Here is a 16966-nt window from a genome sequence, read left to right as displayed (position 1 = left end):
ACCATCCTCATCACAAAATTGGAAGACTTTGAGAAACAGATCACCTCCAAGAACAACTATATCCAATCCATCCCCAAAAGACATCAATCTACCCTTTAAAAAAATAAGTCTTTGAGAATGTTCATCTTTCCTGATGAGGTTTCAGTGCCTTATATACCTAATGTCAGAAAGTCCTATCTATAAAGAAGGAAGCATGGAAAGATAAAGGGCTTTAGAGTTGGAGAGAACAGAATTCAAATGCCAGTTCTGGCAACCACTATCTCTAAAATTTGCACTAAATACCTGACCACTTTGAACCTAGTCTCACATCTGTAAAATGGGAATATCACCTACCCTAAAGGATCGCTTGGGCTAAAAGACGAAAAAGCAATGCTACATATCAAGGAAAGATGACCCATGGAACTCTCACACACTGCTGGTGAGGGTATAAAGTAATACAATCCACTTCAAAAAAACAGTTTGGCCATATTTAGGAAGAACAAAATGTACATACCCTAAGACTCAGGATTTTCACTTCCAAAACTGTATCTTAAGAGAAATATATACATACATGTAACAGGAGACATATATAAAACTATTCACCACATCATGGTTCCTTTAGACCCAAACTAGAAATAACCCGGTTTCACCAACAGAAAAATAAACTGTAATATTCTCCTATAATAGAATACTACACAGCAATGTAAGTTACAAAGTAGAGCAGAAGTAACGATGTAAATGAAATCTTACAAATGTTATGTTGAGCCAAAAACAAGCAACAGATAAAAGAGTAAATACTGTATGATTCTACACTTCAAAAACTGGCAAAAGAAAAGATTTCTATTGTTTAGGGATGCATCCATAGTGGCAGCATCATAAAGAAAGCAAAGAGTGATTAAAATAAAAGGATGTGGCTGTCATGGGGAAGGAGGGAGGCGTGACAGAGAACAGACACAAGGGGGCTGTGCGGTGTGTACTTCTGGGGTGTTATGTTCACTTTGTGATATAGCATCAAGTTATCATGTCACATAATTGTGTGTGTACTTTTCTGTGACAGTTCAGGCACACAAGGACAATTATATGTCAAGCCGAACTATTGTTCCAGTACAGACAACAGAAAAACATGTTTCAATATAGAAGAACTCATGGAATATGGTTTTCTTGACTTCTTACCAAAGGATTACTAGAGGAAAAACTTCAGTTAACAATGAGATAAATGTAGAAACTACGGCAAAAGGAATGGTAGAGAGCATTTCATTAATTTAATCTTAAGACTTAGTCTTAAATTCAAAGCTTTATGGTTGAAGAGAATGTAAAAATAATGTAATTGGCAAATGTTAAAATGGAACAAGGGAAAAACTGGATGAATAATTATGTATGTTGATATCGTCTTTTACTGGCAAGGCTCAAAAGATATTTAAGGCTGATAGCTCAAGTAATAGAGGCATAAGTAGGTTTTAAGATATAAAACTAAGAAAAATAATATAGTCAACTAAAAGCCTGTGAGAAGGGGACAGGAACTATAACTGCTAATGGTGGTAGGGAGTCAATAGATATTGTCTGAAGAAATATGGAATAACGTTATAAACATAATTACCGGAATAAAAGGATAAACTTTCCAAATTATCAGACTATATACCTGCATACCCACCTCCCAAAACAAGTAGTCTGATTTTTTTTTTAAGATAATATTAAAAATAGAACTAAGATCAAATGTACCAATCATTCTAATAAAAATAAATGGGTTGAATTATTGAAGGACAAAGATTATCAACAAGGGACTGGTTAAATAAATTATAGTACATCTATTAAAAAAGAATGAGGCAGTTCTATATCCACTGACATGAAACAAACTCAAAAACATTCATTAAAAAAAGATGCACAATGTATGCACAATATGGCACCATTTTTGTAAAAAACTTTAAAATAAAATATATCCACATATGTATATACAATTAGGTCTACGTATTCATTGAGTATCTCCGAAAGAATAGAGAAGACACCAGTAGCAGTATTTTGGAAGAGGAACCAAATGACTGGAGGATGCGGCGGCAAAGAAACTTAGTTTTTACTGCAAATCTTTTTGTACGTTTCTGAATTAGTATCACATACATGTATCACCTTTCTTGAAGAACTAAATCAAGCAATCTTAAGAGAGTTGGGAGGTTTAAATGGGACAATGTGTAAAAAGCCCTTTTAACACAATTCCTGGTGGGGGATGATAACACTACGAGGTAGTGATAGACTTGCAAAAGTTAGAATGCTACCCAGCACACAGTGCCCAAGAAATGGTTTTCTTCCTCCCTCTCAGTTTTGTAATTTATTTTTATCCAACATTTAGAAAAGAGGACAAGTTTACCAAGTACTTTTTTTGACATACAGATGTGATCCTAAAGTTGCTTTTAAATAAAAATGTAGTCCATTCATTCATTTTTACATTGATTTCTACTAAGATTCCAGAGGGAATGTTCCTGTGTACAGACCTTTAGTTACAGATATTGCCCCTACCTTTTTAGCTATAAAATCTCTACTCCCAAACTGAAGGTTATAGATGAATACATAAACAAACCATTACATATACTACTATAGAAATACAAACAATGCTACTTTAATGGGTTTACAAAGTTTCTAAGGCAAAAGAAAAGAGAGAAAATAAGAGGGATCAAAGAATAGGAAAGTTTGGCTTACAAAGGCTTAGACAAAACAAAAATTAAAACATACAAAAAAACACCAAATGGGCCACTCCTTTGTATTTTAATGTTTGCAAATACTCTCAGTATACTTGAACTCTCCAAGTTCATAAGCCTCTTTGTAGTGAAATATAAAGATCAATGCAGGGGGCAAAAAGCAATCTTAATTGTACAGGCTTACGGGTCAAAGGCCCTTAACTATGCAGGAAAAAGAATTTAAAATCATGGTGGACTGTTTTTTAAAAATATCAGTCCAGTACACTAGCAGTCAGAAAGGCCAAAATGAATGATGGACTTCTTCAGCAAAGATATCAGAGCCCAAACCGAATTTAAAATATTCCTAAACCAAACTGTGCTGTTGTTTCTGCACCTGGAACACTTCATATAATTAATCAGTTTATTAAACCTCAAAAAGGACAGGCAAGAAGTTAGAAAAGGAAGAGAAACCAGATGTTCAGAGACTACATGCAGACAGACTAAGAGCCTAGCGACTAAGGTGCTCAATTTCCTGGTATTTATAACTCACCTGTCACCTGTACCATCTCTGGTCCTTCTAAATCCAGTCAACTCTACAGCAGGCTGTTCTCCACTCCGCCTTCCAAACATACCTTAATTACTAAATCAGGCTCTTCTCCCTACTCCCTTTTCAAAATCCTATCCATCCTGAAACATTCCCTTCAAATTCCAGACCCCTCTAACTGCCCCATCCCCCTCCACAATACTTTGTCTGACCCCTACAGCCAGCATCCCCATGCCTTCTCTGATTCCCTAAGATACATACCTCGGGGCTTATAATGCTTTTTAAAAATAAACTATTTTAAAAAACAAACTAGATCTAGATCATTATACAAGGCTCTTTATGTTCGACGTCTACATGAGAAAGAAGACATGGAGTTGAATCCCCAGCAAACCCCTCCCTTCCTTCCTAGAAAGCCATTTTATTGAATCTGGCATTTTTCATCCTTATTTTTGTTTTTCCATTTTTGTTTTCTATGTCTATATCTCTAATAAATAGTATTGTTTTGCATGTTTTAAAAATTTTATATTAATGGCATCACACTGTATTATGACTTATTTGACTCTAAATCATAAATGCAACTTTAAATATTACTTAATTTCATGGCTGGCTATCTGATATCTTCAAAACAAATTTAAAAAACATTAGCTCCAAAAAAATATGTAAACCATTCAATTCACATTTTCAAAGAGAAGTAGAGAAAACTGTAACATCCATGAACCCATCACTCTGATTCAACAAATTTTAACATTTGTCACATGTCTTTAAGAAAACAAACCATTAGAAAGTCCCAATTGTAGTTTCCAGGTCCCATTCCCCTTTCTCCCCAAGAGATAACCACTATCCTGAAGTGGGTATGAAATCCTCCCCATCTGTTTTTATACTTTTCTATGTATTCATGTATCCATAAACAACATAAAATACTTTTTTATGTTTTTAAAACTTTACACAGAAGACTGCACACTGTACATAACATTCTACATCTTGCTTTTCTCACTCAACAATGTGTTCTTACCCAGCTCCACTTTTAAGTTATTCTGATTATACAGAAGTAACACACGCTTAGTGGAAAAACAGGAAAGTCAATAATACACAGCATCCTCACCAGGGGTGCCAAGTAAATTCTCAGCTTCGAAAGGGCAGGGGTGGTGCATATCTTTTTCTGTAGTCCCTTCATCACATGGCAGAACACGACACACACCAGCAGGCACGTAAACGATACTTAATGAGTGAACATTGGAACTCTGCAAAAACCTGGCCTCTGTTTTAAGCTGACTCTTGTTCAGCTAAACCTAAAAACTAGAGGCAAACATGCTGCATTTCAGAAATCACATTGCATACAAAGAGAAAATGCCAGAGGGTGTGCTACAACCAAGACAAAAAGGAGCAAAAATCCTGGTCAACCTCCACCATTCTCTTTCATAAAACCAGCACCACAGAATGTATTGGCATAGCTGGTTTACGTAGCTGGCACACTGCAAAAACCTTGGTAGGAAAAATCAACAGGTGTTTGCTTAGCACTGACAAAGGAGCTAAAGCAAATATGAGACTAGAGCTATCCAATTTAAATCTAACATGTTGGCAACTGATTCAGATTCACACACTTCCTTAATGGAAGTCTTCCAGAACTATGGATCTACGCTGTTTCTGTGATAATTTAGTATCTTCTAGTCACTTACTTTATCAGTAAAACATTTCCAAGCTAAGAACAGGTTGTAACATACCTGCCCAGACAGGCTGGGACCATTACAAAATCTACTATCAGATTCATTGATGTTATGAACAATAACCAAATGACAGGGAAGGCTCCTAAGTGATTCAACTGATTAGACACTTTTATCAACTTTATGTAATGCTAAAAAGAGTTCTTGACTTTAATAAAGACTTTTACTTAAAAATAGAGAGAAGTCCTTCCTAGAAATACTGGAAATAACAATGTGGGAATTGAGCCAGGCTTTTGCTCATATTTGTTTCTCCTACTCCAAGTCTCATCCACATCTTTTCACTGGAAGTGTTCACGCCCTTGAACTGGACGAGGTGCTTTGACAGACGGTGTCTTAATCTCAGTATAGATTGAGGAAAGGGGGAAGCAGTAGTAGAAAGAGCATGGACCAGGAGTCAAGAGATCTGCAGTGTGATTTGCAACAAGTCGCCTCCCTCTCAGGTCTGTTTCTTTACCTTCAGTAGTCTTAAAGTCAATTCTAACATTCTACAATGTCATGATACTCAGATGTTCAGCATGGGCAGCAACCCACTACTTTCAAAATCGTAAGACAGAAAAAGCCCACCTTCAGCACCCTACCCCCATCTACTCTACCTATGAAACGTGTGTGGTATGACTGACAGAGCAAAAGAAAAATAACCAGGATGGAATTGGTAAGTTTAAATTCAACACTTGGACGTGATTCCATAGTGTAGCAGTTAGCACATCTGCTTTAAATGCAGAAGGTCCTGGGTTCACATCCCAGTGGAGCCACAGTCCATAGTCTATGGCCATGCCACCCTGAACAAGCTCAATGTCTGATGTCAGAAGCAGGGTCAGGCCTGGTTAGTACTTGGATGGGAGACCACCTAGGAAGACCAGGTTTTGTAGGCATAAATAATAATAATAAAATAAATAAAAATAAACTCAACACTCAACTTCAGAACTGATAAGAGCCCTAGAACTTGCTTAATCCAAACTTTCCATTACACAGATAAAGAGACTGAGCATGGAATATTTCAGTACTTTGTCTTAAATTTGGCTTTTTCTCTGAGGCTATCACACCACAATCTTAGCTGACCACCTAAGCCAGAAACCTGGGGGTGACGCCCCCTTGGCACCTCCTTTCCCCTCACTCTCCAAATTCAATGACTTACCAAGTCCTGTGGATATTCTCAAACTTGACCTCTACTTGCCTTTGCCCTTGCCCTAGTCCTAGTCCAAGCCATCAGGGCCGCTCCCTCTACTGCCTGCAATAGACCCTAACTATACTCACTCTGATTCCCAGAGGGGGTTGGGAGTGGGTTGAAGAGTCAAGGGTGTGGGGGTGGGGGTGGAGGAGCTGAAGTATTGGGAAATGTGTAAATATATGTGGGAAGGGTGTTTGTCCCAATAACTGGTGGGCCTTCCTGGCATTTAGTGGGCAAGGGCCAGGAATGTTAAATGTCCTACAGTCCAGTACAACCCAGAATTAACCCACCCAAACCACCAACTGTGTATTCCCACCCTTAATTATTGAAAACACTGGTCCAGGCCATTTTCCTTAGGGCAGACAGAATTTTTTAATTTTCAATTATTTAGTTTTCAGAATATTTTTATAAATGCAAATCTGACCATGTCACTGCCCCTATCAACCTTCTAATGGCATTCCACTGCTCTTGGAGTAAAGATCAAAGTCCATAGCTAGGCCTATCTTTCCAACCATGAAGGGCTCGGAAGACTCAGAGTGTGAATGTTTTTCTAACTACAAATGAGAAATCTGTAAGAGGGGCAAGAAGAGAAGCAAGAAATCCTAATTAGAAGGCTACAGCAGTCGTCCAGGTAAGAGAGGACTCAGTTTGATCCACGGTAATAGGGATAGAAGTGGTAAAAATAGTTCAGATTCAGGATATATTTGATGAACCAACAGGACTTGCTGCTGAATTTGATCTGACAGGAAGGAAAAGAATCAAAGACATGAGGATTTGGGGTCTGAGGAACTTGGTGAATGGTACTACCATTAAGTTAGATGAAAAGAGTAGCTTTGCAGGAGTGGGCAGATTGTAGAATTCAAGAGTTCTTTTGGACGTGTTAAGTGTAAGATGCGTTAACTGTTCAAGATCCATATGGCAAAAGCCCCCAGCACTGGAACGCATATTTCTTTCAACTAATTTGAGGCTCTTTTCTTAGTGGTTCTCAAAGTGCAGCCCCCAGATTAGCAGCAGCAGTGTCACTTGGGAACTTCTTAGAAGCTCAACTTCTCAAGTTCCCTCTTAGACTAACTGAACCAGAAACTCTGGAAGTGGGGCCTAGCAATCTATGTTTTAACGAGCTCTCCAGGGAACTCAATGAAGTTTGAGAACCATTGCTCAAAATCATACGCCTCATCAAGAACACCTGATACCACAGCTATCTCACATTAGGCTTATTTGTGCCCCTATAAACCCTCTGCCTAATTATTAACAAGTGTTTTTTGGGGTTTTTTCCTATGCAAGACTCACTGGGGGCTCCAGATACACTACTGATTAAATTTTTCAATTCCAGTTTCAGAAACTGGAGCAAGGGGAAGAAACAAATAAAAATAGGGGCTACTATAATTACAACTATCATTTTCATAATAGCTAATATTATCGAGTACCTCCTCCATACTTTCTATCATTTTCTCAATTAAACTTCATAAAAGCTTTGGGGAGGGTAGGTACTCTGGCCCCATTTTACAGATGAGACTGAGGCACAGAGAGGGTAAGTAACTTGCTCAAGGTCACATTGCCAAAAGTGGCAGAGCTGGGAATTTGAACCCAGGGTTCCAGAGCCTGCATCCTTTTTTTTTTTTTTTTTTTTTTTTTGAGATATAATTGACAAACACTGTAAAAGTTTAAGGTGTACAATGTGTTGGCTTGATACTCTTATATATTGCAATTGACTACCACCAAAGTGTTAGCTAACACCTCTATCATATCACATAATTATCATTTATTTTTTCTGGTAAGAACACTTAAGATCTAGTCTCTCAGCAACTTCAAAGCTTATAATACAGTGTTGTTTACTATAACCACTATGCTGTACCTTAGATTTCCAGGACTTATCTACTAGCTGCAAGTTAAGAGCCTTCATTCTTAACCACGCGGCACATATTGCCTCCTATCTTCCTAGGCATCCATGCAAGGACCATTTGGTGTATCAAGCACATGGGCTCTCGTGAATAACTGAGAGAACTTAAAAAGATGTTTAATTCCATCAAGTAACCATATGGCCCAGCAATTCCACTCCTACATATACTCAAAAGAATGGAAAACCTAAATCCACCCCCCAAAAAACTGCACATGAATTTCATAGCATTATTCATAATAGCCAAAAAGTGGAAACAACCCAAATGTCCACCAACTGATGAAAGATAAACACAATAAATTGTATCTATATAATGGAATACTATTTAGCCATATTAAGGAATGAAATACCGATATATGATACAACATGAATGAGCCTTGAAAACATTATGCTTAATAAAAGAGGCCAGAAAAAGTCTCATATCACCTTATTCCATTTATGTGAAATGTGTGGAATCGGTAAATCTACAGAAAAAGAAAAATTAGTGGTTGCCAGGGGCTGGCTGGGGGTAAGGGGAAGAAAAGTGACTACTAATGGATACGAGGTTTCTCTTTGGGATGATAAAAATGTTCTAAAATTAGTGGAAATAGTTGTACAAAACCGTTCATACTAAATACCACTGAATAGTGGGTGAATTTTTATGGTTTGTGAATTATATCTCAATAAAGTTGTTATTTTTAAAAAGAATGTTTAATTCATTATGAACTTAGGCTATTTTACTAAATAAAATTCCTATTTGTTGTCATTAAGGTTGCTGGATCATGATCAAAGAAACTAAAAGAAACCTGCCATTGCTTTGAATTTTTACCTTTGAATTAGCAAAGGAGAGTAAACTAGTTTCACTTCTAGGCTTTAATGGACCTAAACACAGTCATCTATGTCAATTCTCCACCCAGGAGAAAGTTCTTCACTAAGATGGAAAGAGCAGAAATGCAAAAATTCTATCCTTGAGAAAATGCTCTAACATTTTCTTTAAATCAAAGCACTTACTATCTAAAAGCAGTTTTTTCCCCATAACCAGGGACTCCTGGGGCTTCCCTGCTAAAAGCACGCAACTAAACAATATTTTTCTTCAACAAGCAAGGTACTAAAAACTGTTATCAACTGTGGCAACATTTTAATGCTCTAAGATAAACAATGAACATAAACACCTAATACTAAGGTAAGGATCTGAGAAACATTCTTTTTTTATTTTTTATTCATTCATTCATTTATTATGGTGACACTGGTTAATGAAATTCAATAAGTTTCAGCTGTACACTTTAACAGTAAGGCATATATATACACACACACACATATATATATATAATTTTTACAATGTGTGTTCACCTCCCATAGTTATATATCTTTCTGTTACCACATATTTGACCTCCTTTACCCCATCTACCTCCCCTTTCCCCCCTCCCATCTGGTAACCACTAGTCTATTGTCCATGTCCGTAAGTCTCTGTTTGTCCTGTTCATTTGTTGCTTTTAGGTTTAGATCTCACATATAAGTGATATCATGTGATTTTCAACTTTTCCTGTCTGACTTATTTTGTTTAGGATGATTATCTCAAGGTCCATCCATGTCGTCACAAGAGAAACAGTCTTTTAAATGTTTATTTGCTCTAATAATAACAGTAGTACTAATAACCAATATTTATTGAGCAATGATAATGTGCTAAATAAACAGTGCCCTTGGTTCTTTACAAATAGGATGTTTAATTTAGTACTCATAGTAACTCTGAGGAAAGTATTTTTATCTGATTTCATAGATAAGGAAACTGAACCCCAGAGAAATTGAGCAAATCATTTGTCCTTGATCACACATGTAGAGAGTACAAATAATAACCCACGTCTTTCTGAACTCAAATGGTCTCTCCTCTATCCCTCTATACTCTTCAAAGTGAAAAAGGAATCCAAAAACTTGAAAAAAAAAGACTCTTCCTATCTTACAAAAATAGTTCTTTGAAAAAAGATGAATGTTCCTATAGACCAAAAGAGGAAATACAGAAAACAAAAGACTGTTAGTAACAACTAGCAGTCAGTAGGCACAAAAGGCCATGCCATGTCCCACATCTCATATACTGCTTCCTGATTTAATAGTTTTCCCATTGATTCTGACTATAACCTAGGATGTCAAAGTTAATGATCTCACTATGGAAAACCCCAGAGAACAACAGTTAGTGAGACTAGAGAGCTCACAGACCAGGAAGGAAAAGGAATCAGTTGTCAGGAAGTGGTGCTTATCTGAAACATAAAAGTCTTTAGCATTAATATTAACACTGTAATTCCACAGCACTTTAATCTGAAGCTATTTCTGCAATTCCCTTGCATTATTTTAATACTATATTACTTAAAGCTGATTCCCACTCTATTCTCCATATGTCTAACTGGATCCTAAATAAAATAAGACTGCTGAATAGCCAGCAATGACCCTCATTTCTCTCCAGCTATTAAACAAACAAACAAACAAAACAAAACAAAACAAAACAAAACAAAACAAAAACCCCATAAGTTCAAAGGATTATCCCAGAAGGAAAAGACCTGAATCAATTAGGAAAGGTAGCATGTGGGACACAACCAAACATGAATTTCATCACCAAGGAGACTGTGGCTGGCAGGAATCTTAAATTCACAACTGAAACATACACTCCTCATTATATTTCTCAGGACTCTGCCCAAAACAAATTGAAACTGTAAACCAACAGATTGATGGATATACAATTGCTAAGCATCTCAACATTCACGGAAAAGAGGGGGAGAGGGGAAAGTAGCTTAGAAGGTCTGCTCTCCAACCAACCAAACAACTGAGGAATGAAAAAAATTAGTGCATTTACACAAAAAGAACATTATAATGCAGGGGGTAATAAGTCACTTGGGGTTGAGCAAATCCTCAGAAAAAAGTAAAGAAATAACCTCAATTCTTGGGTCACCCTGTAATAATTCCTAATGGGAAAAGGCCAACTCTAGATAAAGTAAGGTTGAATTTGAGAATTTTCCTCACTTCTTCTGACATCCTGCAGACTGTCCCAAGCTCCTAGGAGAACCTTGTAGGGTCCAGGGAAAAGATTCATACCTGCTGAGCTGGGGGAACAACGGAAGGGCCATCCTGGTGCAAACACACACCTGTGCGTGGTGGAGACCCCCAAGGAGTTCTCTTTTAAGTGAGTAGCAGCTCTGGGGATGGCCCTCCTAACCCAGGACAGACACTATCTACTCACCCAACTCCACTGTCCCTTATGCCCAGACTCTGGCCACTTCCCAGCTGAGGGCAGCCCCTCCTGAGCCCGAGACCCCGAGACCCCGAGACCCCGATCTGCTCCCACATCCATCCATCCCCAAAGCTCGGTGCCTGCTCCTCAGCCTGACAGCTGCCCTGCAGCCTCCACGCAGCCCCAGCTCCCCCAGCCAAGGTTTCTCACACCAGCCTCCCAGAGTCAGTGGTGCCCCAGGCCCGCGGGATTTCGGGCTTAGGATCTGGAAGGGCTTGATCCAATACCCTCTTCCTCTCAGCGTCCTGGGCTCACCTCCCCGGCAGCTTGGCGCTCCTTTTCCAAAACTGCTTGCTGTTCTCGGCGGCCATTGCTCTCGCCCGGGGAAGGCCTTGTAGGCGGGTCAGGGTGGGGGGGGTGCCAGGAGAGACGCCCCCAGGACCCCGCAACCAGAGGGCCAACCCAGGCCGCTTCCCGGCCGCCGGTCACCCGCTCCCAGCTCCTGGGAGCGCCATCTTGGATGTGGGCACCCCTCCACCCAACATCGCTGCCATTGGTGGACTGCCGGGCCATGGTCGGGCGAACCAATCAGGAGCCGGAATCCTGAAAGCCGCTGAAGCTGAATGGTAACGTCAGGAGCTGGGCACACAGGTGGACCGAGAAGGCCGAGCTTGGACCAGCAGGGAGGCGGGGCTGAAAGTTCCTTAACCCAGAGAGAGATTGAAGCAGGTAAAGGACGTTTGCAAAGGTGGAAAGGGTGCTGTTTTCTTTGAGGAGATTGAGGTTCTTGAATCTAATATTTTTTTCGGAAAGAGAGAGCATATGTATTTGTTTATATATTTAAATCTTGGCCTAAAATTAAGGGCCCATGTGTTGTTCGCAGCCCATTTTTACCATCTCTCGACTCAAAGACATTCTAGATATCACCCTCCGCTTTCCCTCTGATTTTTTTTTTTTAACCTGTGACAGAAGCCGAGGGTTGCTAACTGTTCAACACGCGAGTAACGGTTAGATCAGAAGAGTCTTGTCTCCTCTGTTAATTCGTCACTGTTGAAGGACTTGTGCTGTGGGTGAAGTTCAACTGATCTAATCCCTCTTTCAGCCAATAACTGTCACTTTCTAACTAGGATAACCCAGATGCTGATAAAGTATTTAGAAAATGTTCTTATTTTGTTCACCCAAATCAGACTACCAAATAACGTTTCTTGCAAGGACATAGTATATCTCCATGATACGAATCACAACATGATTAAGGATATACCCCGGACTTAATTTTCCTTATTACTCTATTATAAATCTTTTACCCTTGAATTATTTTCAATTCTGTTTTGACTCAGAATGAGATTTAATATTAGTATTTTGAATCCTTTGAATCTCTTTGTCAGTGTTTCTTTTTGAATGTCTGTGGTTGTATACCACAATGATTAGGGGGGTGGGCAGGGAGAAGCACCAATCCAAAATAGTTTCTATCGCAACGAAGGACTGTTGGGTGGGCTAGCCCCTCATCCCCACTGCTGTTTACTGCTACCACATGTCTTTTCACATGTTGGGCACTTCTTTTATGTGCCCTCCAAAGACTGCTCTTGCCCCCAAATTTCACAGCCATGGGATTGTATAAAGGGGCTATTTTTACTTTTTCTGGACCTTTCATGCTTTTATAGACTTTCATCTTATCTTGTCTCAGGTAGTCATCTTTATGGTCATTTAATCCATCAAACAAAAACTCCTCTTTTAATCTTTTAATCATTTTAGCTGCCTTTCTTTGGCTGATCAGCACTGCACACTGAGCTCCGAGAGGGGTTTATGTTATAAGTGATCATCAGATAACTGAAGTGAATTTTAAAAATCTTGAATAGAAAACTGAGGTGTAGAAAACAAAGAATAGGAATGATAGGCCTTCTTTGGGTTGAACAATATTACAGAATCCCCAGTCGCTGTAGGGGTTTCTTGAGGTTTTGTTTAAGCTGATATTTTGTCTTTATTTTGAACAACTAGAACTTTTGCTGACATTTTGGACTTTACAGGAGTTGATGTCTTGAAGAAATAATCTACAGCGACTTCTAGATCCCTTTCTTCGGTGGATACAGGCAGTCTAGAGTTCATTATCTTAAAGATATCATCTGAATTGTCTTCCACATATGAGCTGCCTTACTCCTGTCCATGTGGCGAATCACCTGTCACTTTCCAGCTTACTCACATAGCTTCAGCAATGTTCCAAAAGTGCTCCGAATTGATTGGCTTGATATTTCACACGTGGAAAGCAGAGTATAACTTGTGTACCTAGAAATATCTCAGAGTATTCCTTTTTCTTAATTGTTTATTAAATGTTACATAACACTGATTTCCTGGGGATTCTGTAATATTGTTCAACCCAAAGAAGCCCTATCATTCCTATTCTTTGTTTTCTACACCTCAGTTTTCTATTCAAGATTTTTAAAATTCACTTCAGTTATCTGGAGATCACTTATTACATAAGCTTTAATAGGAAAATTGAGATTGTTGGGTCTTTTCTCACCACCACAACCACCCAAATCTAAACCAGCATCCTTATAGCAGTCTCCTGTTAGGCCTCCCTACTTCCACTCTTGCCCCCTTAGAATCTATTCCCCTCAAAGCAGCCAGAGAGAGCCTTTTAAAATGTCAATCAGTTGCATCACTTCTCTGCTCAATACCTTGGAATGGCTCCATCACACTTGGCCTAAAACCCAAGCTCCTTCAAGACTCTACATGATTTGGTTCTACTCTCTTCCTTGCTTAATCTGCTCCAACCATAGTTTATGGCCTTTTTACTGCTCCTTGAACATTCTAAGTATGTTCCTACCTCAAGGCCTTTGCATTAGCTATTTCCTCTGCTTGTAATTCTCCTCTGCCAAGTATCTAGATGACTTGCTCCTTCATTTCACTCAGGTATATTACCAAATGTCTTCACTTAGGGAAGTCTTACCTGACCACCCATCTTAAATAGCGGGCTCCACCACTCTATTTTTCTTTAAAGCACTATCACTGCTGGTTATATTATGTTCTTGTTTGTTTTCCATCTCTACCCCTAGTATGTAAACTTCACTAAGGCAGGGGTTTTGTTTATTTTGTTCTCTGCTATAACCTCGGCACCTAAAATAGTGCTTGGCATGTACTAGGAGCTTAATATTTGTTGAGTGAGAGAATGAAGGGTATAAACTATTGTCTTTTGGTTCTGTGTTGTTCATACACATTTTTAGTTGGAAAATATAATAGAAAATGTTTTCTAACCCCCAGCAGGATGTGCCCATTTTACTAAAGATTCTATAAGCTTGCCTATACTCTTGGTTGAAGAACAGTTTTCCTTTCTTGGGAAAGGTTGTTCTCTTCAAACCCTTTTGCAGCTTTAGAGGAATGAACCTGTACCTAGAATGATGAGGGAAGGAAGCCGCCCACCTAGCCAGGAGACCAATCAAATCAACCCTGTCCATCAAAGGGGTGATAGCTGTGGCAGCCAGATTACCCTCACACCAAACTTTGCCCCACTAAAGATAAACTTCATTGGTGTGAGGTTTCCAAGGAATCCTTGGGGCACTTTGGATGGAGGCCCTAGTGACTAATGCTTCTCATACTTTGATATACATGTGAATCACGTGGATATGTTAAAAGCCTAGATTCTGATTCAGTAGATCTGGGGGAGAGCCTACAATTCTGCATTTCTGACAAGCTCCCAGGTGACACTGATGCTGCTGATCTGTGGACCTGGCTTTGTAGATATTCAGTTACTAGAACAGTATGGCCTGTGATCCTAGAATTTATCTCAAGTGTTTGATTATTCTGAAACTTTAAGTAGAGGACCCTCCATGTTGTCTAGCCGTAAGTTTTTATTTTCTTCCTTAACTTCATAATCATTCAAAGGAGAGGAAAACAACTTAAATTACAGCAAAGTAGAGTTAAGCAAATGAGCTTTGCATGGATTGAATGTGAACTCAAAAGAGGTGGGTGTATCCCAATCCTTAGAGTTCAGTGGAAGAGATAAACTCTGAGACTTGTAGAAAAAGAAAGAGAAAGGCCTGGAGAACAGGAGGGAGATTTCAGAGCAGGAGCTTCATGGGGAAGATAGAAATTGAGAAAAAAAGCCTTTGGACTTAATTACCGACACGTCACTGGTAGACTTTAACTCAGCAAAGGAGTAGAGTGGACCCTATAATGAGAGGAAGGGTTAAGAAATTAGAGCAAGAAGCAGCCCTCACAATGCACTGCAGAATGTTGGATCACCCAGGGGATTGTAAGGTCAAGCTGGGATCTAAGAGCAAGAGCTTTTTTGGTACCTAAGCAACCATTCGAGAGAGCCAAATGAGAGAGATCACTTGTATGATGGAAGGCAAAGGTATAAGCAAAAAGACTAAAGAAGCAAGAGGTTGTTGGAGTAAAGAGAAGAAGGAGAGGGTTGTTATTGAATTGTAGGTAGGGGGAGGGAAGATTGAGAATTTATTTTCTGGGAATTTATTTTAAGTCAAAAAGAGAGGGAAAGCTCTGTGAACAAAGATGTACCTTACCTTGTAACTAATAACAAATAGAGAGGAAATGAAAAGAATATAAAGGTTTAAATGTGAGGAGGTAGTTACACAAATTATGTTACATGGTTGGTAAGTTTGAATCATGCTGTGTCATTAAAATGTGCAAATTTCAATGCTACATAGCACATCAAAGAAGTTTGAGAATTGATGTATGGGAGAAGGCAGAATGTACAATGTCTTTGCCTGATTTCAGTAAAAATATATGGGTTTTGTCAAAGACTAGAAGAAAACATGGAAAAATTAAGCTAATTTTATTAGATGGTAGAATTATACACACTTTTTTATTTCTTTAATGCTACCATTTCAAAAATCATCATGAAATATATGTCACGCAATAAAACAGGGGCTGGCAAACTTGTTCTATAAAGGGACAGATTGTAAATGTTTTTGGCTTCACAGGCTATGCAATCTCTGTTACAACTACTCAACTCTGCCGTTATAGCACAAAAGCAAACATAGACAATATGAAAGTAAACTAATGTGACTGTGTTCCAATTAAACTTTATTGGTGGACATGAAAATTTTCACACATCATGAAATATCCTTTGAGTTTTTCTCAACAATTAAAAAATGTAAAAACCATTCTTAACTCACTTACCATACAAAAACAGATTTGGCTCATGGGTGGTAATTTGCCAACCCCTAAAAAAATGAAAGAATAAATAACATATGATAACAAGAATAAGAAACAAAAAACCTTAGATACAGTTAAAGTCCCCCTGTGCCCCTCCTTGATCCCCTTCCCCTCCCTCTTTCCAGTGACAGCCATGATCCTGAGTTGTGTTCAGCATTCTCATGCATGTTGTAGACTTTTATTACATATGTGCATATCTATAAAAAACATGTTTTTCATGTTTTGAAACTTTATAAATAGCATCACACTGTACATATGCTTCAGCAACTGGCTTTTTTTTCACTCAGCATTCTGTTGATAGACAGAGCTCTAGTTTAGTGTTCTACTGTGTCAATATTCCTCAATTGTCACGTCCAGTTATTTTTATTCCAAACAGTGCTCAGTTAACATTCTTTTACACATTACCATGTGCAAAATTTTCTCTAATGCAGCCTTTTTCAAAATACAGTTTTGTCATCTGTTGGAGAATTGAAATAAATTTCAAAGTTGGTAACTTTAATGAAATAGAATAGACAGGAATAGAAAAGTCAGAGAATGTTGCATGTAATATGGATAGGCGTCATCTCGCAAAATTTTTGTTTCAACTTTATACACACTTACACATCCATGTGTATGTGTGTTCG

General features: G+C 38.6%; 2 protein-coding genes across 3 annotated transcripts in view; one reads left to right on the top strand and one right to left on the bottom strand.

The window, feature by feature from the left end:
* TBC1D22B (TBC1 domain family member 22B) overlaps positions 1 to 11688 on the bottom strand; it is a 61171-nt gene extending 49483 nt beyond the window's left edge. Inside the window, exon 1 of one of the 2 annotated variants that reach the window (XM_016152676.2) lies at positions 11487 to 11688. In XM_016152676.2, coding sequence (XP_016008162.1) covers positions 11487 to 11542 — 56 coding nt within the window. In that variant the 5' untranslated portion in view covers positions 11543 to 11688. The remainder of the gene's footprint in view (positions 1 to 11486) is intronic. The other variant, XM_016152677.2, reaches the window with a different exon arrangement.
* Positions 11689 to 11815: 127 nt separating this feature from the next.
* Positions 11816 to 16966, top strand: part of LOC107514705 (transmembrane protein 217) — a 31226-nt gene continuing 26075 nt past the window's right edge. The window contains exon 1 of the mRNA XM_016152689.2: positions 11816 to 11900. The gene's annotated coding sequence lies outside the window, so the exon portion shown is untranslated. The remainder of the gene's footprint in view (positions 11901 to 16966) is intronic.

This window comes from Rousettus aegyptiacus, unplaced genomic scaffold (assembly GCF_014176215.1).
Source record: "Rousettus aegyptiacus isolate mRouAeg1 unplaced genomic scaffold, mRouAeg1.p scaffold_m13_p_1, whole genome shotgun sequence".
NCBI lineage: Eukaryota > Metazoa > Chordata > Mammalia > Chiroptera > Pteropodidae > Rousettus > Rousettus aegyptiacus.
The sequence above is the reverse complement of the archived record's forward strand: the minus strand, read 5'-3'. Positions and strand labels throughout refer to the sequence as shown.